Genomic DNA, 24284 nt, shown 5'->3' on the forward strand with positions numbered 1-24284 from the left:
TAAGAGCTGTGAGGAGAGCCGTCTTCTGGACATGACACAGCCATTGTATGCATGAAGTCTCTGCGGCTATTGTTACAGGCACGACTTGTGTAAGGTCAAGCCAGAAAGAACATTCAGTCTTCCAATAGGCAGCATTGGCTGAACCCAGTGAGTTTAGAAAAAAAAAAAAAAAAAAGACATAAAACGGGAAGAGCAACATAGGGATGCCTGGAGGGAGTGAGTACAATCAAGATACGCATTTTACACATGTGAAATATCAGGATAAATAAGATATTCTAGTAAAATAAAAAGTAAGCAAAATTCTAAAAGGGAAAATTAACATGTATACACAAGTTAAGGCATAATGTTTCCAGTCACTAGGCAAGCATGAAGCCTTTCTGTGCCTTCCAAACACACACATCTTTTGAACATAGCACACAATGAAATGCGTTTTCTAAAATGTTTTTTAGTGTTTGACCATTTGAACTTTCTCAGTGTAAGCAGAACTATTACATAATTACTGATCTGCTTTTTAAGTTGAGAACAAAATATTAATTAAAAATTGATTAAAATGTATCAAAGACATTAACATTAACATTTGAGACTTTGAAGCTGCTAGAGAAAGACCTGAGGCTCAGAGTTTAAGGCATCGAGATAGACAAGGTTTTCTGAAAAGGGCTCCAGTGACTCAGGAAATGATACCTAGAATAAGCATCCAAAACCAAGCAAAAGCAACAACCGCAAAGTGTATTATCAGTTACAGTACACAACTAACTCAAAACTTAGAAGCAAAAGAAAAACAAAATCAAAAACAAATGAACATGCTAATGAATTAAGCAGATAGTTCTCAATAAAAGCACAAATAACCAATAAATAACCAAAAAAATCTTCAATGTCCTTAGCCATTATGAAACACAAATTAAAATCCCGTTGAGATTGTTTTGCTCCCTAGTCAGAGCTGGTCTAAAATCAGCAACGTTAAAATTGAATTTCCATCTTGCCTCAGTCAAAATGCCTATCATTAAGAAGGTTTGTTGGGGAAAAGAACCCTTCTATAGTGTTGGAAATGTAAAATTGTGCACTTGCCATGGCAGAAAGTATGAAAATCCCCTTTAAAAACTAAAAAAATGAAGTACCATACGATATCATCCTTGAGCAAATTGTCAAGGGAATCAAAGAAGACATGCAACTGAGTCACCTGCACATTCCTGCTAACCGTGTCTATTCACAGCATCCGGGACACGGGCACATTCCTGCTAACCGTGTCTGTTCACAGCCTCCAGGACATGGGCACATTCATGCTAACCATGTCTATTCACAGCCTCCAGGACATGGGCACATTCATGCTAACCGTGTCTATTCACAGCATCCGGGACACGGGCACATTCATGCTAACCATGTCAATTCACAGCTTCCGGAACACGAGCACATTCATGCTAACTGTGTCTATTACAGCATCCGGGACACGGGCACATTTGTGCTAACCGTGTCTGTTCACAGCATCCAGGATACAGATATTAAGCCAAGAAGTCCACCAACATGAACTGATAATAAACATACAAGGTTGTATGCACACACAATGAAGTTTTTTCAGCCAAAAAGAAATATGAAATGATATCATTTGCAAGGAAATGGATGGAACTTATTTTGCTAACTACTGCTTTCTGATTGGATTTAAGGCAGTGGTTCTCAGCCTTCCTAATGCTGCGGCCTTTTAATACAGTTCCTCATGTTGTGATGACCCCAACCAAGACATTATTTCATTGCTACTTCACAACTATAATTTTGCTACTGTTACAAGTTGTAATGTAAATATCTGAAATGCAGGGTTTCTGATATGCACCCCATGGAGGGCATGGCTCACAGGCTGAGAATCACTGTCTAGGACTGTAAATCTGGCCAAGAACCCATCGTTGGGAAACTCACAGCTCACAAGGTTGAACCTATTACTGTTGTTTTGCTGAATGGACAGAGATGTGACTGCCCTCTGAGGTTGTACCTCTATCCCCGTAGACCAGTTTTGCTTCCAGACTTCATCATAGAAACTTCTCTGTGTGCAGTGGATGATGGCTCATGGAGAAACTCAATTGGTCGCGTACAGAAAATGAGTACCTCTGGAGTGCTCACAACAAATAGGATAGCTGTATCATGCTCCCCACCAAGATCCAGGGGCCATTAGGGATGAGGAGGAAGAAAGACTATGGAGCCAGAGGCTGGAGAGGACCAGAGCAAATCACTCTCTCCTCAACAGGGCAGGACCGCTGCACTCAGAACTCATGTCGTCTGTGGCTGCTCACAGACAGGGTTCAAGCACAGAGTTGGGGGGTGGGTGTCCCCATGCTTGATTGGGGAGCTATTGGCAGCTCACAGCTTCTGGGGGAGGAGAGGCACATTCTTTAAGGATGTGCCCCCAGGTAGGTCAACCAAACTTGTTTAAATAGCAACAGCAGCAGCAGAAGAAAAAGCAGCACCAGAAAGAGATACTATGAAGTTGGAAGGGGGCGGGAAAACGGGGGATGAACCTGCGAGAAGTGAGGGAAGCAGGGGATGAATGTGATCAAATATATTCAAAGTCCATGGCATGGGTGTATGGAATTCCCAAAGAATTGATAAAAATAGCTTAAAGCCATCACAGCTTTATCTCAAAAATTAAAAAAAGAAGAAGAGGTCGCCGGAATACCCACACCTAAGGTTTTCATCTAATGTCTGTGTACATACTATGCATGCATATGCATGTATACTGTGCAGGGAACCGTGTCTAACATAGCACCCCCACACAAACACACAGAACAGATGAACACACACGGAAAGAACCATTTAGTCCATCTTGATTTTCATTCGTTGTTGCCAAGAATTTCGTTTTATCTTCTCGAAGAAATCATAAAACTTCCTAGTATTAGAACTAGAGCCTGTGTCTCCCTTTAGGATAGGGTACAGAACCAGGGACCGCGGGAAGAGGCGTGGGTAGAGCTGTGTCTCCCTTTAGGATAGGGTACAGAACCAGGGACTGTGGGAAGAGGCGTCGGTAGAGCTGTGTCTCCCTTTAGGATAGGGTACAGAACCAGGGACCGCGGGAAGAGGCGTGGGTAGAGCTGTGTCTCCCTTTAGGATAGGGTACAGAACCAGGGACCGCGGGAAGAGGCGTGGGTAGAGCTGTGTCTCCCTTTAGGATAGGGTACAGAACCAGGGACCCTGGGAAGAGGCGAGAGTTGAGCTCACCATTGTTCTACCTGTTTTTCGCGAACAAACTGCCCATGAGGTCCCTCTGCATTGGGCGGCAGAAGGGCCAAGTACACGGGGGTCTCTGCTCCTTCTTCAGGGCTCTTGGGGGCCTTTGGTCCTGCCATGTCTGTTCTCACCCACCCAGGGCAACAGGCATTGAGGAGGATCTTGTCCCCTTTCCTCTGCTCGCTGAGTTTCCGGGCATGGATTCTCGACAGGACTGTCACCCCAATCTTGCTCACCCCATAAGCACTATTAGGCCAGCCTTCTTTCTCATGCACTCCTTTCTTTGTGTCCTCCACAAACTTGTTCATGAGCCCCACCAGCTCCTCCTCTGTGATGGTGTCACTTCGAAACTTCTGCTGCAGCTCCGAGCTGCAGTTTTTCAGGGCCCTGAGACTCAGCATGCTTGATACGTTCACCACTCTGCCTAAAATACACAACAGAAATGATGAGTTCCTAGGAGCAAGGGGTCCAGCATAGAAATTCCCACTTGAGAGGATCCCAACTGTGTGCACTAGAGAAGGACAAACACGGACAGTACCATGGTAGTAGAAGGCAAGCTTGGGCAGATTGAGCAGGCATTGAAAAAAGCTGCCTTCTGAGGTCTATGGCGCACAGTCTTAAGAAGTACTGAAATCTTCTAGGAGGACAGGCTGGGATAAAAGGCGGGTGTTTAAATTGTACATGTATATTTTAAAGTGGTTACTTGTCTTTATTGGTGTCCTATAACACAGAGACCAGCGTGCCACCCACAGTCCATAGCAGATGTCTTTGGTGTCTCCATTGACCCTTTTGTTGGTGATGAGATGGACTTTCCAAGTCTACTTTGAAGGGACAGTGAGGAGCTAACGTGGTTCATACTGCTTACTTCTGGTACTTCTACCCATTTTATTTGCTCTCCCATCACCACAACTAACCTGCCCCTATGAAAAGAGGAGAGGGGCTAGCTGCAGTGGGGTGGGAAGCCACCTGAGAGAGGCTGGCTCACTGGTCAAATTATTTGTGTCATCAGAAGAATTTAAAATGAAAGATACATGCTAGCTTGTCCTGTGCAGGTCCTTGGGGAAAGTGCAGTCACGTTACAGTAACCTGTATAAGCCGTGCTAAGGCTCGGCTTCCCACTGAAGGAATGTGTGGGGAATAGCAAGGCAGGTAACCAGGAAGGAAAGAAAAAGGCCCAGGGGATCCTGTGTGTGGACTGCAGCAGAGGGCCGGATGCAGAGCTGAGCTGGCAGACGGTGCAGGAGACTCTTAGGTACAGTGCTAGGCTCTGGCTCTGAGGGATAAGCATGGTGATTCTCACAAACTGGTTGGTTACCAAGGTGATTTACAGAGAATTGTGGTTATGAGGAGGCAGAAAGGCAAGGGATGGACGCGTGCCAGGGGAAGAGAATTCTGGGAGTGGAATTCAAGGCCGGTGGAAGAATTTCTGGGCAGTGTGTCCAGTGGGTAGATGCGGTGAAAGCTCCAGCAGTAGGGCCAGCACACACAGAAGGGCACGGGACAAGGTACTTTTTAACCAGGATTTGAGGGAGGAAAACGAGGCAGGTACACACATCATGATGTCACAGTGAGCTTCAGCGGGGTCTGGAGAAACAATGACAGGACAAAGGCTTAGCAAGAAGGTTGGTGCAGCTGCAGTGACCTGAAAAGAGATGACAGGAGACCACAGGTGTCAGACCCCAGGAGACAGACCCCAGGCAGGCAGACCCCAGGAGGGAAGACCCTAGGCAGACAGACCCAGGAAGGCAAGACCCTAGGCAGGCAGACCCTAGGCACAGACCCCAGAAAGGCAGACCCCAGGCAGTAGACCCCAGGAGGGAAGACCATAAGCAGGCAGACTCTAGGTGGGTAGACCCCAGGAAGGCAGACCATAGGCGGGCAGACCCCAGGCAGGAAGACTCTAGGTGGGCAGATTCCAGGAGGACAGACCCCTGGAGGGCAGATCCGAGGCAGGCAGACCCCAGGTGGGCAGAGTATATCACCCACCAGACTCACCTTGAGGTTTTATTAGAGGGAGTAGCTCCGTGCAGATAGCCCGGGTACCAAAAAAGTTTGTTTTCATTGCTGCTTCTGCTTGAATGTGAACATGGGTAGGATCAGTGCCTTGTTGGGAAGAACAGTAATTAGTCAGAACTTGCTGCGACAGTGCACTTGAGGTCTAGTTAGGTAAGCCCCACTGTGGTGGTTTGAATGAGAATGGCCCCCACAGACTCAACCATTTGAATGGTTAGTCCCAGGGATTGGGACTGTCTGGGAAGGATTGTAATGTGTGTCCGTCACTGGAAGTGACATCTGTAGTTGGGCTTTTTTTGTTGGGACTGTTGGCTCCCTAGCAATGACATGAAAATTTATTTTTAACTATGAAAGGTTGGCCAATAGTTTAGGCTTGTTTCTAACTAGCTCTTATAACTGAAATAAACCCATTTCTATTAATTTTCTTTCTGCCTCGTGGCTTTATTTCCTCGTCTCTGTATGGCCATCCTGTTTGCTCTGTGTCTCTTGGCCTTCTTCCCAGTGTTTTCTCTGCCCTAGCTGTCAGCCATTTAGCTTCTTACTAACCCAACCAGAGTGACACATCTTCAACACACCCCAGGTCTAGTCTCTCTCTCTCTCTCTCTCTCTCTCTCTCTCTCTCTCTGCAGATCAGGATATAAAGCTCTCAGCTAGAGTTCCAGCACCACGTCTGTCTGGTACCATGATGAGCATGAACAAGTTCCACTACAAATGTAAGCAAACTTTGAATGAAATGCTTGCTTTTGTAAGTTGCCTTGGTCATTGTGTTTCTTCATAAAAGAATAATCACTAAGAGACCTATCAATAATTAACTGTTGTGTCTCTGTGAGGCTCCTAATGGTGCTGAGGTGAAGACATCCTACAAGGAATTTTGGCACAAAAGACCCCTCCCCATTTCTTGCTTATTTCCCAAGTTAGAACTAAACCCAGCTGGCCTTAAGATCCAATCACAGAAGTCCATTTGACACAAACCTGCAAAGAACCCTAGAGTCAAGTCAGATACCTGGATAAGGTTTTTTGAGTAGAACCTTCTAGGCTCTTATGTAGTGGGTTACTGAACTATAGTTATGCCATCTCATGAAAGTATTCCTAAGAACACTTTAAGTGCTAAAATTATCTTGGGTAAAATTGGTCTCTGGACCAGTCCTAAATAGCTGGGCAGTGGTGGCACACGCCTTTAATCCCAGCACTTGGGAGGCAGAGGCAGGTGAATCTCTGTGAGTTCGAGACCAGCCTGGTCTACAGGAGCTAGTTCCAGGACAGGCTCCAAAGCCACAGAGAAACCCTGTCTCGAAAAACCAAAAAAAAAAAAAAAAAAAAAAGAATGTCACCCTGAGCTAAAGTTTCACAGCTGGACTGTAACTGTTTCTCTCTGCTTCTACAAACAATGCTTGCTGGTTACAGGTGTTCAGAGCTGCCTTTCTTTATATGTCTCAACTGCATCCTTTGCCCTTAAAAATGCAAACCAGCTGGTGATTGGGTTTACTTCTCACTAATCTGCTTGGGACAGTCCTGTTAGCATTTAATAAAGACTTCATTCAACTTATTCAGGCCTCCCAGGAATCCCTCTCTTCAGGCACCCTGTAACACTGGAATATTCATTTTGTTCTTAAGCTCCTAACCTAGCTTGCTCCTCTCCAGGAACCGACTGAGACCTCTACAATTCAGAGGTGCCCCCACCCCACCCACCTGCACTGCCAGGCCAAGAGCAGACATACCTGGCTGGGTGTCCTTGAAGAAGTCGCTTTCTCTTGGTGGTGGTTTATTCTTGGGCCAGGTGCCAATGCCCGCATTGTTGACCAGCACGGCCAGTCCCCCGTACTCCTTGAGAAGAAAGTCTCGGATGGCGCGGATGCTCTGCAGGTCGTCAACATCCAGTTGGTGGAAGCGCGGGCTCAGACCTTCTGCCTGCAGCTGCTGCACAGCAGCCTGGCCCAGTGCCTGGTTCCGGGCTGTGAGCACCACGTCCCCCGAGAACTTTTGGCACAGGTCACGCGTGATCGCAAAGCCAATGCCCTTGTTAGCCCCAGTTACCAGAGCTACGCGGTTGCTCGATGCCATAGTTGAGTGGATAGTGAGAGTCACTTGCCAGAAGAACTCACTCACTCAGCTGACTCTGGGCTATTGGACTTGAGATTCTGTGACCATCTGGAGGATGTGTGCTCGGGAACCTTTGGACCAGAGCCCAGACACCTGAACAGTTTTGGGTACTGCCCTTGGCAAGACTCAGTGGATCTTCAGAGCCAAAGAGATAAGTGAGTCTGAGTTAGTGATGGGTGAAGTGTCCACCTCACAGTAAGACCTCTTAGTCTCTCCATGGCCAATCGTTTTTGTTGTTGTTTGTTTTGAGACAGGGTTTGTTTGTTTTGAGACAGCTTTGGAGCCTGTCCTGGAACTAGCTCTTATAGACCAGTCTGGCCTTGAACTCACAGAGATAGATCCACCTGCCTCTGCCTCCTGAGTGCTGGGATTGAAGATTAAAGAGTGACACCGCTGCCCTCAGGCCAGTTGTCGTCATTGGTGAGTGTTTAACCAGTGGTGGTACATGTTGGTGCTGTGCATGGATTTGGTTTTACAACAGCTTACCCCAATAGAAACTAGATAGTTTGTACCAGTCAGAACATGGAACATGTTGAGAGTTAGAACAAGGGAGAAACTGGATAGTTTGTACCAGTCAGAACATGTTGATAGACAGTTAAAACAAGGGAGAAAGGTGTGGCCAGATTATAGAGACCCCAGGATCTCTCTAAACCTAGTGCTTTCTTGAAGGACTTTTGAAAGGTCATGGCTGACCTGGAAAGGAAAAAGCAGGGAAGTCCAGGCTTTGATAAAGAGCTCTTGAGGTTCTTGGCAGCTGCTCACCTGGCAACCAAGAACTGTTCAGTTGGTCATGTCAGGTTAGACCTGAACTTTCACATCTGCTTCTCTGTCTTCAACTTTCTGAGGCTCCCCGGGGCTTCCACATCCCTACGTGAGAAATGGGATCTACCCTTGCCATTGTTTGTTCTTCCTGGAGTTTATAACCTTTCTCTGTAGTGAAGTGGGTGTTCACAGCTAGTGTAGAACGAGCTGGAAGGAAAGAGTGGGGACCTGACGGCTGCTCACTGTTCATATGAAAGAAAGACTACTGGCGGATGCTTGGCCAGGTTTTCCATAGATGGCGGGAAATACTCTTAAGTCATCACAGGCTTACACTTTAGGTACTAGATAGCCGTCATTGACCCTGCAGGTCAGAACGACAGCTTCCAGGGCAGAGGGCAGCCTCTGTAGAGTACTCTAGAGGGCTTCAGGGTGCACTGCTTTGTTTAAATTTTAATAAAAAGTTATATTAATATCTATAGCATACGGGGCACATTCCCCCTCTGTTCCCTACCCCTTCTCTAGTCCCACCCCATTAGTTCCCTCTCTCCCCCTAGTTCACCTTCACATCATGTAGGCTTTAACATATCTGTTAAGTCTTGGATCCATAAGTGGGAAAAGGCATGTGATGTTTGTCATTCTGAGGCTCGTTTTGGTGCCTAATGGGATTGCCTCCAAGTTGCATCCATTTTCCTGTGAATGACAAAACTCTGCTTTTCTTTATATTTGGAAACTCCCATTGTGTGTGCCCATTCCTCCGTTATTGGTGCCTAGGCTGGTCCCATAACTTAGCACTGGGAACTGACTTGGTAAGCACTGGCGTGCCAGTGTCTCTACAGCAATGCTCAGTGCGCCGAGTGAACACCCAGGATGACAATAGTGGACGAGCAGCATAGACTGGCTCTTCATTTTCTGAAAAATCTCCTATCACAGTTAGGGTTCTAGTGCCATAAAGAGACACCATGACCATGACAACTCTTATAAAGAAAACATTTAATTGGGCTGGCTTATTGTTCAGAGGTTTAGTCCATTATCATCACGCAGGCAGAGTTGGAGCTGGAGAGGAGCTGAGAATTCTGCATATGGATTGACAGGCAGCGGGCAGAGAGAGTCCCTGGGACTGGTTTGAGCATCTGAAACCTCAAAGCCCATCCCCAGTGACATACTTCCTCAAAGAAGGCCATATCTACTCAAAGAAGAACACACTTCGTAATAGTGCCTCTTCCTATGAGCCTGTGGGGCCCACTTTCATTCAAACCACAATATTCCATGCTGCTGTCAGTGGTGACTGGACAAGCTCGTATCCCTGCTAGCAGGAGCTATGGTTTCCTTCCACTGCTACTTATTTTCCTTTAAATTTTATTTATGTATTTATATTGTGTGTGTGTATGTGTTTTGCAGATCTGTATGTATGTGTATCATGTGCGTGCCTGGTGCCCGTGGAAGCCAAAGAGGCTGCCAATTTCCAGGACTGGAGTTACAGACAGTTGTGATTCTCCGTGTAGATACTGGGAACTGAACTGTGAGAGCAGCCAATGCTTCTAACTGCTGAGCCATTAATGCACGAAACAATCCCATACCAGTTTGTAATTATAAAGGGATTATTTATCTGAGGGGAAAAAGCTTACAGAACACCGTCTATTCGACCAGGAAAAGAGTCTAGTCGCCGGAACCAGAGTCCAAAGCAAGAGAGTGAGAGGAGGGCTGCCGCTGCTTTTTAAAGCGAAAGAGACCACACCCCAGTAGGCTGGTATCTCAAAGGCTATTGGCTGAAGGAGCGGAAGGAGCTCCCGCAGCAAGTCATCTCTCCAGCCTCTACTTGTTTCATTCTGACCTGGGTAAGATGGATTTTCAGTGTAGTCATTTGTAATGGTCTGCTCTGTCCCTTTAAGAGACAAGCCATGCCCACTCTCTCCCCTTGTCTGCCAAGGCAAGCTGATCTTCAGCTTCCAGCCTGAGTCCTTTCCTTTCCATCTCTCTCAAAGAGACAGCTTCTGTCTTTCCCTTCTCCCCACTTTCCCCTTCCTCCCTCTCTGTCTCTGTCTCTCTTTCTCTCTCTTCCTCTCTCTGCTCTTCCCTCTTCTTCCCTTCCATAACCCACTAAATAAATATCCAACTTCACTCTGAATGGCGTACCTATCCATGTGTCTGTCTCTCACCTGCTGCATGACTCCGTGGCTGGGACCAGTCACCTTTGGAGACCTGTGGTGTGGTCTTGGGGCATGCCCATCCGTCTGTCTCTCCTTGTGGGACTGGCTGTCCCATTGAAGTCTCTCATCCACCACGTGGCTCCCTGTGTGGGACTGGCTGCCCCATGGAAGTCTCTCATCTACCATGTGGCTCCCTGCATGAGACTCACTGCCCACTGCTGCTGTTTGGGGACCTGCAGCATTTTATTTTTACCATTCCATTGGTGCTGTGACTCGGCCAGGCTCTCGACATTCTCTTTGGTCTGCAGGTGGGCTGGCTGAGGACACATGAAACCCTGGGCTGGGGAACCAGGTTTCTTTACAAGAGCTCTCTATTTTATCTGCCTGAGTGAAATTTCTATGCACACCACCGGCTTCAATTGATGAGTTCCCCCATTCTGGTCAGCTTAACCATTTCTCCAAACCCGAGGAATTGACTGTTGAGCTCCTGGAAATCTTCTGGTGTTCCTAAAAATGGGAGTACAGTCCCCAACCATGGTCTTTCTGGCTACGGTTGAGCCCTTTGCTGACATTCATTTCTGGATTGCTTCCCTTAGCTAAAATTGTGACTGGATGACCTGGGGTCAGTCCTCCCATGCTAGCACTGCACACGCTGTGTGGTGCATTTGGCTGGGGGCCCAGAGTCCCTTGGTTTTCTTTCTCTTTTTTTCTCCCCATCCCACCTTGAAAGGCTGCTTGGAGCAGTCTCTGGCCTCTCTGGCTTCCACGTCACCCCAACTGGAGTCAGGCAGGCTTTAGCACTCTGCCTATAGGCAGAGGATGCTCTCCTACAAGCCCTGTGGTGTTCACTGTGGATTCACACTCTGCCTATAGAGGGGAGACATCCCCTATGGGCCTTGTATTGTCACTGTTTTTGCAGGTTTGCACAGTTTCAGCTACAGGTATGAAGCCATCCATGTCCGTCAATCCAGCCTCCCCCTGGGATGGAAGCCTTTTAGAGGCCCTAAAACCCCAGGCCTTAGTGCCCTACTTCTTCAGCTCCTGCCCTCACTCCACCAGTGTCCCGCCAGCTCCACTTTTACGGGAGCTTTCTAACTACTGTCAGCGCACAGGCAAATGGAAGGAGTTTCCTCAAGCTGCCCTGCCACCGCTACTGCTGCCAACAAGATTGGTTGGATCCACAAGGTGCCTGTTTTCAATTCCAGCATTTTGCTCCCTGCCATGGCTTGTGGCATGGTGGCTCAGTGACAGGGCAGGTGACACCTCTAAGTCTCTCTTATTATTAAACTTAAAATCCCTGCGGTTCAAAAATCATGTTTTTTTTTTTCCCATACAACATGTGATTGCTGCCATTTTGACTGAGGTCAGGTGACCTTACCACCATCTTGTCTGAGAGCCAGGTCAGGTGATCAAGTCTTGCCATCTTTACTGAAGTATACCCTGAATGGTTCCCTGGCTTACTCATGTTTTTGTCTCTAAATTCCTTTTGCTGACTCTTTTTTCTTTTTTCTTTCTTTTTTTTTCTTTTAAATATTTATTTATTATTACACAGTGTTCAGTCTGCATGCCAGAAGAGGGAGCCAGATCAAATTACAGATGGTTGTGAGCCACCATGTGGTTGCTGGGAATTGAACTCAGGACCTCTGGAAGAGCAGCCAGTGCTCTTAACCTCTGAGCCATCTCTCCAGCCCCCTTTTGCTGACTCTTGCATGTTTGTATTGAACAGTGATATGCCTTTGGTAGGGCCCACCAAGAGCATCCACTTTACCCAATTCCTGTTTACTGTGTGTATGTGTGTGTTCATACATGTAACTTAAATGCACCTATGTTTACTGCTAAATGTTATAATTGTTCATTGCATCTCATTTCAGACTACAAAAAACAGTAAGTCTCATGTTTTAAACTGGTATGTACTTTTAAATCTTTTACAAAAATACTTTGTATTTAATCCAACTCTCATTTAAAATATATTAAGATGTTTTATACTATTGTCAGTTCTGCCATTAGCCTTCTACTGCAAGCAGTTTTTTCTTCTGTCTTTTTACAAGTGTAAGTCTGACCATATATGAAGCTGTTCTCTATTATTGTCAGTTCTGCTGTTAATTTGTATTACAAGCAGTTTTTCTTCTTTCTGTCTTTTTATGAGTATAAATCTTACCTGTTAAGTTGAGAGCCAATACAGTCAAGCTTGGACTCAGCTCTCCAGGAAGATTCTATACTGTAGTTATAACTCATCTATACCTGATAAACAGCCCTCAACTACTCAGTGATCTGAGGATTATGGCATTTAAATATTTAATTATTAAAAAACTTTTCAAACAAAAAGAGGCAGGTTGGCTTCTAGCAGCAGCACTCTATTTCCTCCAAAGTAAACAGAAGACAAACGGGCACAGAACAATGTTCATCCGTAATTCACTTCAACTGCCAAGCACTGACCACTGGGAAAAAAAACTGCCTTTCATCTAAACTGAAGATAACCAGACAGTGGAAAGAATTGCTGGAATCAACAGCCTACCTGCTCAGGCCAAGGTAGGCTTGTCTTCCTATAGATTTCTTAGCCCACAGGATCTTCTGGAGCCTGGCAGGCCCTGCACTAAACAGCAAAAGGCAACTATGACCTTCAGCGACCATGAAGACCCTGAGGAGTAACTCTAGGTGCCAACCAAGCAAGTTATCTATCGTTTTTTAATCAATAACTCAAGTAAAATATTAGCCTTCTCAAAGATCTCTGATGCAGTTTGACAGCTGAGAGGTTTTGCCAGTTTAAAAGGATGACCTCACCAAACACATTTCAGTAAAACACAAATGCAAGTTATAAAGGTGTGAGGACAAATAAAAGTTAATCAAAATTCTCTCTCATGCTGCCTTCCATAGTTTTAAAAACATAATTTTCATTGTGCAAAAATATCCATCACAGTCATTCTGCTGCTGTTTAAAGCTTATGTTTTCACAAACCCAAAAAATTCTTGTGAGTTCCAGGGAGCCGAATTGAAGGATTCACCTTAAACAGGTCAGATATATCCTCCTCAATTCCCTGGTCCTAATATTATTTTTCCTAAACTTAACTTTGTCCCCTGCTCTGCCAATACCTTAAACAGCTATAAGAGACACTAGGCATTTCCATACTACAAACACCAGACAGGAACAAAGAGACCAGCTATGCCAGGATGTGATCAACACCCAGCTTTCTCAGGTTCCTCCCCAAAGATGATGCCCACAAATAAGCAGGAAGCAGTCTTGAGAATCTGCCACCCCAATTCCTTTAATTTGTTGTGCCTAAACTCCCACCTTTTTATTATAAAAAAAGGCATGGCTATGTAATGGTCTGCTCTGTCCTTTTAAGAGACAAGCCATGCCCACTCCCTCCCCTGTCCACTGAGGCAAGCTGATCTTCAGCTTCCAGCCTGAGTCCTTTCCTTTCCATCTCCCTCAAAGAGGGAGCTTCGGTCTCTCCCTTCTTCTCACTTCTCCCCTTCCCCCCCTCTCTCCCTCTCTGCACTCTTCCCCATCTCCCCTTCTCCCTTTTCCCCTCCATAACCCACTAAATAAATCTCCAACCTCACTCTGCATGGCGTACCTATCCATGTCTCTTTCTCTCACCTTTGGAGACCTGTGGTGTGGTCTTGTGGCATGCCCAGCCATCTGTCTCTCCTTGTGGGACTGGCTGACCCATTGAAGTCTCTCATCCACCATGTGGCTCCTTGTGTGGGACTGGTTGCTCACTGCTGCTGCTCGGGGACCTGAAGCATTTTACTTTTACCATTACAATTTTAGTTTTCATCCACTGAGGGCAAATGAGGGTGAGTATCATCATACGTTTATTGGCCATCAGTATTTCATCTTTTGAGAACTTTCGGTACAAGCTGTTACCCAATATGTTGATTGGGTTGTTGGATTTTGTGTTGTTTAGGCTTTAGAGTTTTTTAAAAATATATTCTAGCTATTAATCTTTGGTCAGACATACACTGAGCCAAGATCTCACATTCTGTATGTTGTCTCTTCACTCCAGCACTGTTTCCTTCACTGTGAAAAAGCTTTTTAATTTCATGAGGTACCATTTATCCATGTCCTGAGGGACCAGAGTTTTATTCTGAAAGTCCCTACCTGTGTATATGTCTTATAGCTTTTGCCCTTCTTTCCCCCTGGTCTCTTCTTTCCTTCCTCATTTCTTTTTCTTTCTTTCTTTTGACTTTTTAAGACAGGATTTTAACAGTCTGGTTGTCCTAGAACTCACTTTGTAGACAAGGCTTGACTTTGAACCCACAAATATCCATGTTTCTGCCTCCAGACTTCTGTGATTGAAGGCATGTGCCACCATGCCTCAGGTCTTATATTAAGATCTTTGTCCACATAGTCTTAGTGTGAATGCAAGTCTCTCTTCACTTAGCATGATGCAATCTACAGGTTTGTCTTGTATTTTTTTTTTTTTTTTTTTTTTTGTTTTTCGAGACAGGGTTTCTCTGTGGCTTTGGAGCCTGTCCTGGAACTAGCTCTTGTAGACCAGGCTGGTCTCAAACTCACAGAGATCCGCCTGCCTCTGCCTCCCAAGTGCTGGGATTAAAGGCGTGTGCCACCACCGCCCGGCTGGTATAGTTTTGTTAAGAAGTGTTCCCTTCATTTCTAGCCTCTTCTGAGTTTTTAATTATAAAGCAATGGGAAATTTTATAGAAGGCCTTTACTGAATCTATTGGAATGACCACATGATTTCTGTCCTCAGGCCCATTGCATGATATATTACATTTATTGATTTGCACACATTGAACTCTTTGTGCTTCTTTGGAATGATGGACCAACCTGGCTCCATGTTAGGGTTGGAGGCCATTTTGTTACAAGGTCGGAACAAGTTTGTTTCTGTTTACTGAAAAACTAAAGTTTGCTTTAATCTATTTTTCAGATTTGACATGCTGCCCTATGGCATTTGATTCACACTTTATATGTATCCTGAGTTCTACCCTGATAAGATGTTCTGCCAACGAATATTGAGCTATCTTGAGATGTTTTGCCAAGATGACCTGTTAAGTAATCATATCCTGCTGTCTGCGTCTGTAAATTTGCTTGCTAAAACCTTAGGTCACCACCTTCCTTTGAAAATGCCTGGTCTGCACCTTTTCTCTAAAAGGAGAGTCCTGACAAGTCAACCCATACTGCTCTCTCAAGTCCTGCTTTGGAGTCTTATGGATAGTATATAAAGCTTGCTTAATTGGCCTTTATTTTGGTAGAGATCTTCATCCTTTCTCAGCGGGATCAACATTCTTGGAGGCTCCAGCAAGATTAGATCCCCAATCCAATTTTGGGGACTCTTTGTTCCAGTCCTCCGGGATCAAATAGTTACTTCCCTTGGGGTGTACACCTTGAAGACGTTGAAGAGCACACTTTGCTCTTGGTTCTTCCAACTACCAAGGTGAACACCTAAGACAAAACTTTTATGTATGAAAAAGAATCAGTCAGCTCTATTTTAAATCTTTAGGGTACATACCCACTCATCAGTAGTTTTTTATATCAGGAGATTGAGGGCAGAATGGGTGTAAGGAATTAATCATCACCTTTGGTTGATGGAGGAAGGTCATTGGTTAAAAATAAAGAAACTGCTTGGCCCTGATAGGTTAGAACATAGGTGGGTGGAGTAAACAGAACAGAATGCTGGGAGGAAGAGGAAGCGAGCTCAGATGCAGGGCAGCTCCTCTGAGAGACAGACTCCATGCTCTCCTCTCCAGGGCAGATGCGATAAAGCTCCGACCGAGGATGGACGTAGGCTAGAATCTTCCCGGTAAGCGCACCTCAAGGTGCTACACACATGAATAGAAATGGGCCAAGCAGTGTTTAAAAGAATACAGTTTGTGTGTTGTTATTTCGGGGCATAAGCTAGCCAGGCGATCAGGAGCTGGGGCGGCAGGAACACAGCCCGCAGCTCCCCACTACATTTGGTCATCAACCAATCTTAGCAGAAAGGCAATGAGCTAATGACAATTGGGCTGCTTTGTTCTTGTTCCCTGACATTAACAAGTTCCTTACTCAACTATGTACCTTTCTAAAACTTTAGATTGCCTTCTTGGGTTTTTCACCTCAAAGCTGTTTAACAGAAACATCTTAGTTTAACTTTAAGTTATTTTTAAAGCTTTGTTTCAGATATGCTGCACCCTGAAAACTGTGAACACATCTCCCAACATTAAGATTAGAATTTAAGGTGGCCGGGCTACAAAAACTCAGTTGTTTTTCTTAATCATTAGCCTAAGCCACAGTCTATACGGCTCCTCAATAGAAACTCATGTGTTCTAGCTGTGCAATACTTCCTTATTTATATTTTTATTATCAAAACTATATTTAAACTAACATTAGTAGTAGTAGTTAGTATAGCATAAGAAGACACGATCTTCATAGCAATCCACAGGTAAAAATGCCCAGTAGAATGGAGATAAACATCACATTGCAGGCTGTGGGGATCTCCTCACACTCATTCACATCATGCTAGGGACCAGAGAAATATGGCAATGACAAACATGTAAAGGCACAGCAGAAGCAAAAGACATCTGGAGCCTGTGGTCTCAGAGCCTTGCCTATCCGAGATTCACCCAGCAGGGAGTTTCCTCCCGGTGGACTGACACCTGAACTTCAATTGCCGCCTGCTGCCCCTCTGACATGGCCACAGCACAAACCCTAGGTCCTTGGAAAAGGCCAGTAGCCTGTATTTCAGAAAGATTGGATCCGGTGGCCTCTGGATGGTCACCTTGCCTGTGGGCCATAGTGGCTACCACAGTTCTTGAGAAATCAGCCAGATTTACAGTGGGACAAAGTCTAATGGCCCCACATGCAGCAGTCCCTGCTCAGGGATGAGACTCATCGGCGGTTGTCACGTCCTCATTTAACTCAAGACCAGTTCTCCTTCTAGACAAAGACAGACTGACTTTCAGTGAATCTTTGGCTATCAGCCCTGCCACCCTGCTGCTGGATGGCGACCCTGAGGTACCTGTCCATGACTGACTTGAGATGTTGTATGTCACCTCAGGTCCTTGACAAGATCTGACAAATGTCCCTTCTTATTGACAGAGACATGGACTTCTACACTGACGGCAGTAGTTTGGTCAAAGAAGGAGTCAGGTATGCAGGGATGGAGGTGGTTACAGGCCAATGAGAAGTCACTGGGTACACGTCCTACCTAGGGACACATTTGCCCAGAGAGCAAAAGTAATAGCACTCAGTCACTAAAATGGGCTTAAGAAAAAAAAAGTATGTATATAGGTAACTGATTCGCTTTTGCTATGGCTCATGCTCATTGACAAATATATAAACAAAGAGGCCTTTTGACATCAGAAGAAAAACCATCAAAAATAAATAGGGTGGTTATGCAGCTTTGGGAGAGCATCTGGCTACCTGTCAAACTGGCAATGGTCCATTGGCCAGGGCACCAAAAAGACCACAGCCTACAGACCCAAGGTAATAACTATTCAGATCAGGTTGCCAGGAATGAGATTCTAGGGGAACCAAAACCCTAGACTATCCTGGAATTGTTGGTCATCCCATAGCCCCTTCTCTACTTTGATGAGGATGTTCCCAAACATAGCTCATTGGAGATTGTCATAGTCTCTCCTGGGGGTGGGTTCTACAGGATGGAAGGAGATGCATGCCAAAGTCACTGGGCAGGAAACGGCTATTTTCCCACATCGCTCATGCACTTTTCCCCTAAAAAGATCTCAGGACTTATCCCTCCTCACGCCTGGCTACCTGGATACTGGGTAAGACTCCATAACAGTTTGGGTTGTTGCTTGGCCTGAGCCCAGGTAAATACTGAAAAGGACATGCTGCCTCCAGGACAGTGAAGCCAAGGTACTGTGCATGGTCAGTTTTGAGAACTGGACTTTGCTGAAGTCAAACCACGACTATATGGACACAAACATCTGCTGGTCTTTGTTGACACTGTCTTGGTCTGGGTAGAGGCTTTTCCTTCCTGAATAAAACAGCCCAAGTAGTAGCAAAAACATTAATTGTTGCAGGAGGCCACTTGCTTTGTTCCCGGCCACTTAGCCCTGAAATGATCACACAGAAGCTATATTATTTAAATCACTGCTTAGACCATTAGCTCTAACTTCTTATTGGCTAACTCTTATATCTTAATTTAACCCATCTCCATTAATCTGTGCATCACCACAAGGTCACGGCCTACCAGCAAAGTTTCAGCGCGCATCTGTCTCTGGCAGCAGCTCCATGGTTTCTCTCTGACTCCACCTCCTTTCTCCCAGCATTCAGTTTAGTTTTCCCCGCCTAGCTCTGTTCCACCCTGCCACAGGCTTAAGCCAGCTTTCTTCATTAACCAATGATATTTACAGCACACAGAGGGGAATCCCACATCAATTAATAATGGAAATAATTCTTAGATTTGACCTCCCTTTATCTCAATTGCTCTCAAAGGCTCTTAACATAAATTGGAAGTTACATCTCAAAGGTCAGGATGATTAGAATTATAAAAGATATTAACTAAATGCACTTGAGACTGGTGGTAATTGGGTTGGTTGCTTGCCTTATGTCCTGAGACTTCCTTGTTCCTTGTGCTGAGACAAATTTATCCCATATGAGATAGTCTCTGGGCAACTACCTCCTGTCGTCACTTGGGCACATGAAGGGCTGTTGTCGGATTGTCTCACTCCAATCTCCACACCCTAAAAGGATTACAGTTAACTTTGTATACGATCTTTCCTCAGGTCCAGACTGCACAGCCTGTTGGGTACCATTCACCTGACCACCCATTCCAGCCTGGTGATGCTGTGTTAATCTGCTGCTTCAAAACTGATCAATGGGAATGGAGAGATGGCTGAGAGATTAAGAGCATTGGCTGTTCTTCCAGAGGTCCTAAGTTCAACCATCTATAATGAGATCTGGTGCTGGTATCCTCTTCTGGCACAAAGGCAAACATGCAGGCAGAACACTGAACATAATCAATCAATAAATCTAAAACAAACAGAAACAACAACAACAACAAAACCCTGACATGGAAAGGACCTTACATCATGATTCTCCCGATTTTACGGATGCTGGCCTTCTGGCCTGGGTTCATCACTTACACTTCAAGAAGGCACCTGAGGACCCAACAGAAGGAGAAATGGGCCACCAGACATGGACAATTACTACTGAGTGTGACCCTCTTACGATTAAGATCTCTAAGCTGGGTGATGGTGGTTGCTTGCCTTTATTCCCAGCACTCAGGATGCAGAGGCAGGCCGATCTCTGTGAATTCAAGGCCAGCCTGGTCTAGAGAGTGAGTTCCAGAACAGGCCCCAAAGCTACACAGAGAAACTGATAAACAAACAAACAAAAAATTTAAGATCTCTAAGGTTTAATGTTTTGTTACTGATCTGTACTTGTTTTCTTTTATTGCCTTAGATGCCATAAAGATAGTTCTCACCTGTTGGAGTACAATCATGCCCTTAACCTCTAGCTATGATAATCTCCATCAGCCTCCCACCTACAACTAGGAACTTTGATTAACAACAACTTGGGAAATTTGGGATCAACCAAGGCTGAGCGGTGACTTTTGCAATTTATTTGACTTGGGTTGTACTGTCAATGCTTGGCCTAGCTATGGGTTTGGGATGGATCAAGTTGCCTGGCATGGTGCATGCCCAAGAAAAGAACATACAGATGCTTGTGTTTGTAGCTGTACTAGTCAAGAAAGATGCTTACAAGACACCCAAATGATGTCTGCCCAGCTCACGAGGCTTTCTCTTGTTCTGAGAATATGAACCTGAATATGACTTTGCTTCTTGGAGTTATGTAACTACAGGACCCTGGGGGGAAATCCAAATTTGATCTTATTACTATGATTCCCTGTGGAATGTCAGATGACTCTTAAGACTTACATTCCCCTGGACATGATCCCAGCACCCTTATTACAATTCAAAGAAAATGTGCTCAACCAGAAATGCCAGAACCACATAAAAAACATCTCCTAGTACCCCAGATTTCCCTATGACACCCACTTCCCATCATAGCTTGCCCACAACCTACCACAGCACGCATATGTCCTAAGGACCTGCCGACGTTGTCAGACCTATCTCAGCTGCTACTTCATGGCCCTCATTCCACCCACACTTCCACACACACTTCATACACCTTGCCCCCATTCAAAATGCAAAGAACTCCACTCTCCCAACAGAGATTCCCTCTTTATGCGCTCAGTAGCCTTTTCCTTCTTTAATCATTCTGCACCTAACTTGTTCTTCCTGAAACAAGGAGGGCTATGTGTGGTCCTGGGAGAAATGTACTGTTCATACCCTAACCAATTGGGGGTAGTTAGAACAACCCTAGGTATGGTTGTTAATGGTCTTAAAACCAAACACGTAGATTACCAAAGAGGAAATAATTTGTACCAGTTGTGGGGCCCAGGGCAACCTGGCTACACATACCATGTTGTACAGCTAGCATGGCAGGCTTGATAGATTCCAGCTAGAAAGTAGGCATAAGTTTCTCAGTTTATTGGCCGGCAGCACTGGGTTCCAGGAAAAGCCATAAGCTGACACCACCCAGGGAAGGCCGGCATCTAAAGGAAAGTACCTGATAGTCTACCTGTCAGATAAGATTAGATAAGATCAGCAGATATCCCCGAGTCCAGGACTCACCTATTTCTTTCGCCAATACCTCTAGACAAATATCAGCAACCAGAGTCCTGAACCCTGGAAAGCCCCTCACCCCAGCCTCCGCTATGATAAAATCCCTACCCTGACTGGTCTATCGCTGCATCAGAGAGACAGAGAGTCCATGCTCGAGCTTGAATAAAGGCTCTTTGCTTTTACATCGGAATTTGGTCTCTGTGAGGTTCCTTAGGGTCCCTGAGAGCGGGGTGACACCAATCCTATTTAAGTGGTGCCCTGACTGACCACTCTTGTTTCAGGGGCTGCAGACCCCCCGAGACCAGTATTGATGCTACTCACAACATGGCCACACACCTTCTGATGCACGTATCCCCACCAGACAGAAAGTGCTGAAACCCTCTGCCGCAGGCATGTCCAGCCCACACAACAGACAGAAATGAGCGTTTTCTATCAAGGATTTGAAAGGGACACATACGGCAAGGGGGGTAATGATGGACCTGCCTGACCCCATGTTAAGGTTGGAAGCCATTTTGTTACAAGGTCAAAATAAGTTCATTTCTTTTTACCACAAAACTCGTTTTATCTGCTTTAACCTACTTCTGGAATTTGACACACTCCTCCCCCTATGGAGATTGATTCACATCTTGAATATACTCTGATAAGATAAGATGTTCCGCCAGGAAGGGATCTGTTAAGTAATCTTATCAGCTGACTGTTTTGGTAAATTTGCTTGCTGAGACCTTAGGTCACCTTCCTTTGAAAATGCCTGGTCTGTATTTTTTCCAGGATGGCCTGAACAGCCATCCCATACTGCTCTCAAGTCCTGCTTTGTAGAGTCAGTCCTATGGTTAGAAATAAAATTTATTTTTTTTAATGGATTAATAAAAATGCTTCAGGGGCTGGAGAGATGGCTCAGAGGTTAAGAGCACTGCTTGCTCTTCCAAAGGTCCTGAGTTCAATTCCCAGCAACCACATGGTGGCTCACAACCATCTGTAATGGTGTCTGGTGCCCTCTTCTGGCCTGCAGGCATACCCGCAGACAGAATATTGTATACATAATAAAGAATTAAAAAAAAATAAAAATAAAAAATAAAAATGCTTCAGGATTCCTGGTGGTGGCAGGCAGCAGAAACACTGCAGATCCCCAAGCAGTGGCAGGCAGTGGGCCCTGAGAGCAGCCAGTCCCAGGCAGGGATGGCTGTTGTTTTTTCAAAAATATGGAGTGTCCCGGGTGGGCTGGTAGAGCCGCACAGAGCCGTGCTGGCACCTGGAGCAGTGGCCCAAACAGTGGTGGAGCCAAGCGGCTGCAGGTTCCCAGCAGCAGGCGTCCAAGGGGCAGGCGAGTTCCCAACAGCAGGCGGGCGCAGAAAATAGCCATAAACATTTATTAAAGGAGAGAGGGAGAGAGAGAGAGAGAGAGAGAGAGAGAGAGAGAGAGAGAGAGAGAGAGAGAGAGAAGGAAAAGAGAAAAGAAAGAGAGAGGCAAAGACAGGTGTGCACATCAGAAAAAAGAACAGGAAGAGAGAGGCCAAGATGGCTACAGAAGGTCAGAGGTAGCGGGAGTGGGTGTGGCTTGTCTCTTAAAGAGACAGGAAACCATAACAACCGCTGCTGGTACCTCAGTGGTGGCTGGTCCCCGGCAGGGAGACATACGGCAGTGGGCAAGAGACAGGGACATGGATAGGCACAACATGCAGAGTGAGGTTGGATATTTATTAGTGTGTTATGGAAGTATGGAAGGGAAGGGGGAGAAGGAGAAGAGGAGAGAGAGAGAGAAGAGAGAGAGACAGAGAGAAGGGAGAGACAGAAGGGGGAAGGGGACAAGTGGGGAGAGGCAGAAGCTACCTCTTTGAGAGGAAGATGGAAAAGAGATTCAGGCTGCAAGCTGAAGATCAGCCTGTCTCAGCAGACGGGAGAGGGAGTGGGCGTGGCTTGTCTCTTAAAGAGACAGAACAGATCATTACAATTTTACTTACTGAATTAAAAACTCAGTAATAAATAAATAAAATAGAAGTAAATAAAGCTTGCCTAATTGTCCATAATTTGGTACCATTCTTCATCGATTGGATCAACCACAACTCGGCTGTGATGAATGATCTTTTCTGAGATGTCCAAGTTTGGTTTGCAAATATTTTAGTGAGAAGTTCTGCATCTGTGGAAGACTGATCTATAATTTTCCTTTGCTATTGCCATTGCCTTTAGCTGACTTTGATTTAAGAAGGCACTGATGCTGTGAAAGGCTTGATAGGATTCTTTTTATTTCTGGTGCATGGAATAGTCTGAGAAATGTGGGCATCAATTCAACGGCCTGGTAGAATTCACTAGAGAATCTTTCTAGGCGTGGATATTGTTTTTAGTTGGGAGATTTTTCAAAATTATTGCTTTAATCTCGTTTTGTGTTCTAGAGCTGTTTAAATTATTTACTTTGCTTTAGCTTTAGTAGGGCATATGAGAATGGCCCATTAAACACTCATTTGACAATGAAATAATGAACCCATGGTCAGCAAGCTCAGAATGGACTCCATATTGGGAGGTGGGTTTTCTTTAGATTGTGCACTGAAGGAGTAAGTACAAAAGGACTTCAAGTCCCGTTTTACTGCTGTATCCTAGCAAGCCGTCAGCAGCAAGTGATCATTTAAATCTAAAGTTAGTCAAAATTAATGAAATTAGGAAATGCAGCCTTATTTGCAGTAGCCATGTGTGAGGTGTCTAATGTTCGTGGTCGGGGGCCACTGTGTGCACCAATGCACACACGGAGTATTTCTGTCATTGCCCAATGTTCTGCTATTCAGCTTTGCACCACACAGACTGCAATTCCTTCACCATTTTAGGTAATTTTTCAATTCGTTTCTTAACTGTTGGGAGCAGTGAGACCCCAGATCCTGAATTTCTTGTAATCCACTGATCTGAGTGCCTACAGCTGCTCTGAGCACGAGACCTTCAGGAATTCCTGATGGCAGGAGAGTGGTTTCTGGTGGGTTTGGCTGGGGCGTGGCTATCTCTGTATAATCTGCCCCTGAACACAATAAAGGGGCATTTTTGGGGAATTCAAGGATGACCCGTGTCGCTGTCTCTCTGTCTGTGTCTTTGTATTTTAACCTCCAGCCCCCTTGCCGGAAGCTTGCGAACTGGGTGCCAGCGCACAGAGCGCAGACACGGGCGCGGTGTGCGGCACTTAACAAACAAAAAGTTAATAACAAGAAAAACCCCATTTTCCCCCTAAGGGAAGTATCTGTGGTTCTTTTCAGATGGGTCTCATGTAGCCGAGGCTAGCCTTGGACTGGCTGTGTTTCTGAAGAAAACTGGACCCTCTGATGCTTGGCCCCTGCCTCTCAGGTGCTGGGATTACAGATGTATGCCACCATGTCCAGCTTCAAATGAGAATCTTGAGGTAATTACACGCTGACGTCGAGTTCCTAGGAGGAATCTAGAAAACTTCTGAACCTTTCATGAGCTTCCCAGATTTGCAAAGCTA

At 45.4% G+C, this 24284-nt stretch overlaps 1 protein-coding gene across 2 annotated transcripts; it reads right to left on the reverse strand.

Annotated features, from left to right (window-relative positions):
* Positions 1-3194: 3194 nt before the first annotated feature.
* Positions 3195-7281, reverse strand: LOC130871858 (carbonyl reductase [NADPH] 1-like). Of its 2 annotated transcripts, none has more exons than XM_057765518.1 (3): positions 7002-7281; positions 5203-5319; positions 3195-3631 (listed from the first exon to the last, which is right to left on the reverse strand). In XM_057765518.1, exons 1-3 carry the CDS (start codon positions 7279-7281, stop codon positions 3195-3197), a joined length of 834 nt encoding a protein of 277 aa, XP_057621501.1. The 2 variants fall into 2 exon arrangements, with proteins under 2 accessions (XP_057621501.1, XP_057621500.1); XM_057765517.1 differs by having other exon boundaries at positions 5203-5340.
* Between the last annotated feature and the right edge of the window lie 17003 nt (positions 7282-24284).

This window comes from Chionomys nivalis, chromosome 3 (assembly GCF_950005125.1).
Source record: "Chionomys nivalis chromosome 3, mChiNiv1.1, whole genome shotgun sequence".
NCBI classification, from domain to species: Eukaryota; Metazoa; Chordata; class Mammalia; order Rodentia; family Cricetidae; genus Chionomys; species Chionomys nivalis.

Excerpts from the sequence above, each read along its gene's own strand:
- LOC130871858 (XM_057765517.1), bottom strand. The coding sequence starts at position 7,281 with ATGGCATCGAGCAACCGCGTAGCTCTGGTAACTGGGGCTAACAAGGGC. Across the intron at positions 5,341-7,001 it reads GGTCAACAATGCGGGCATTG|TTCTGACTAATTACTGTTCT; the intron begins GCACCTGGCCCA and ends TGTCGCAGCAAG. Across the intron at positions 3,632-5,202 it reads CCCTCTAATAAAACCTCAAG|GCAGAGTGGTGAACGTATCA; the intron begins GTGAGTCTGGTG and ends TGTGTATTTTAG.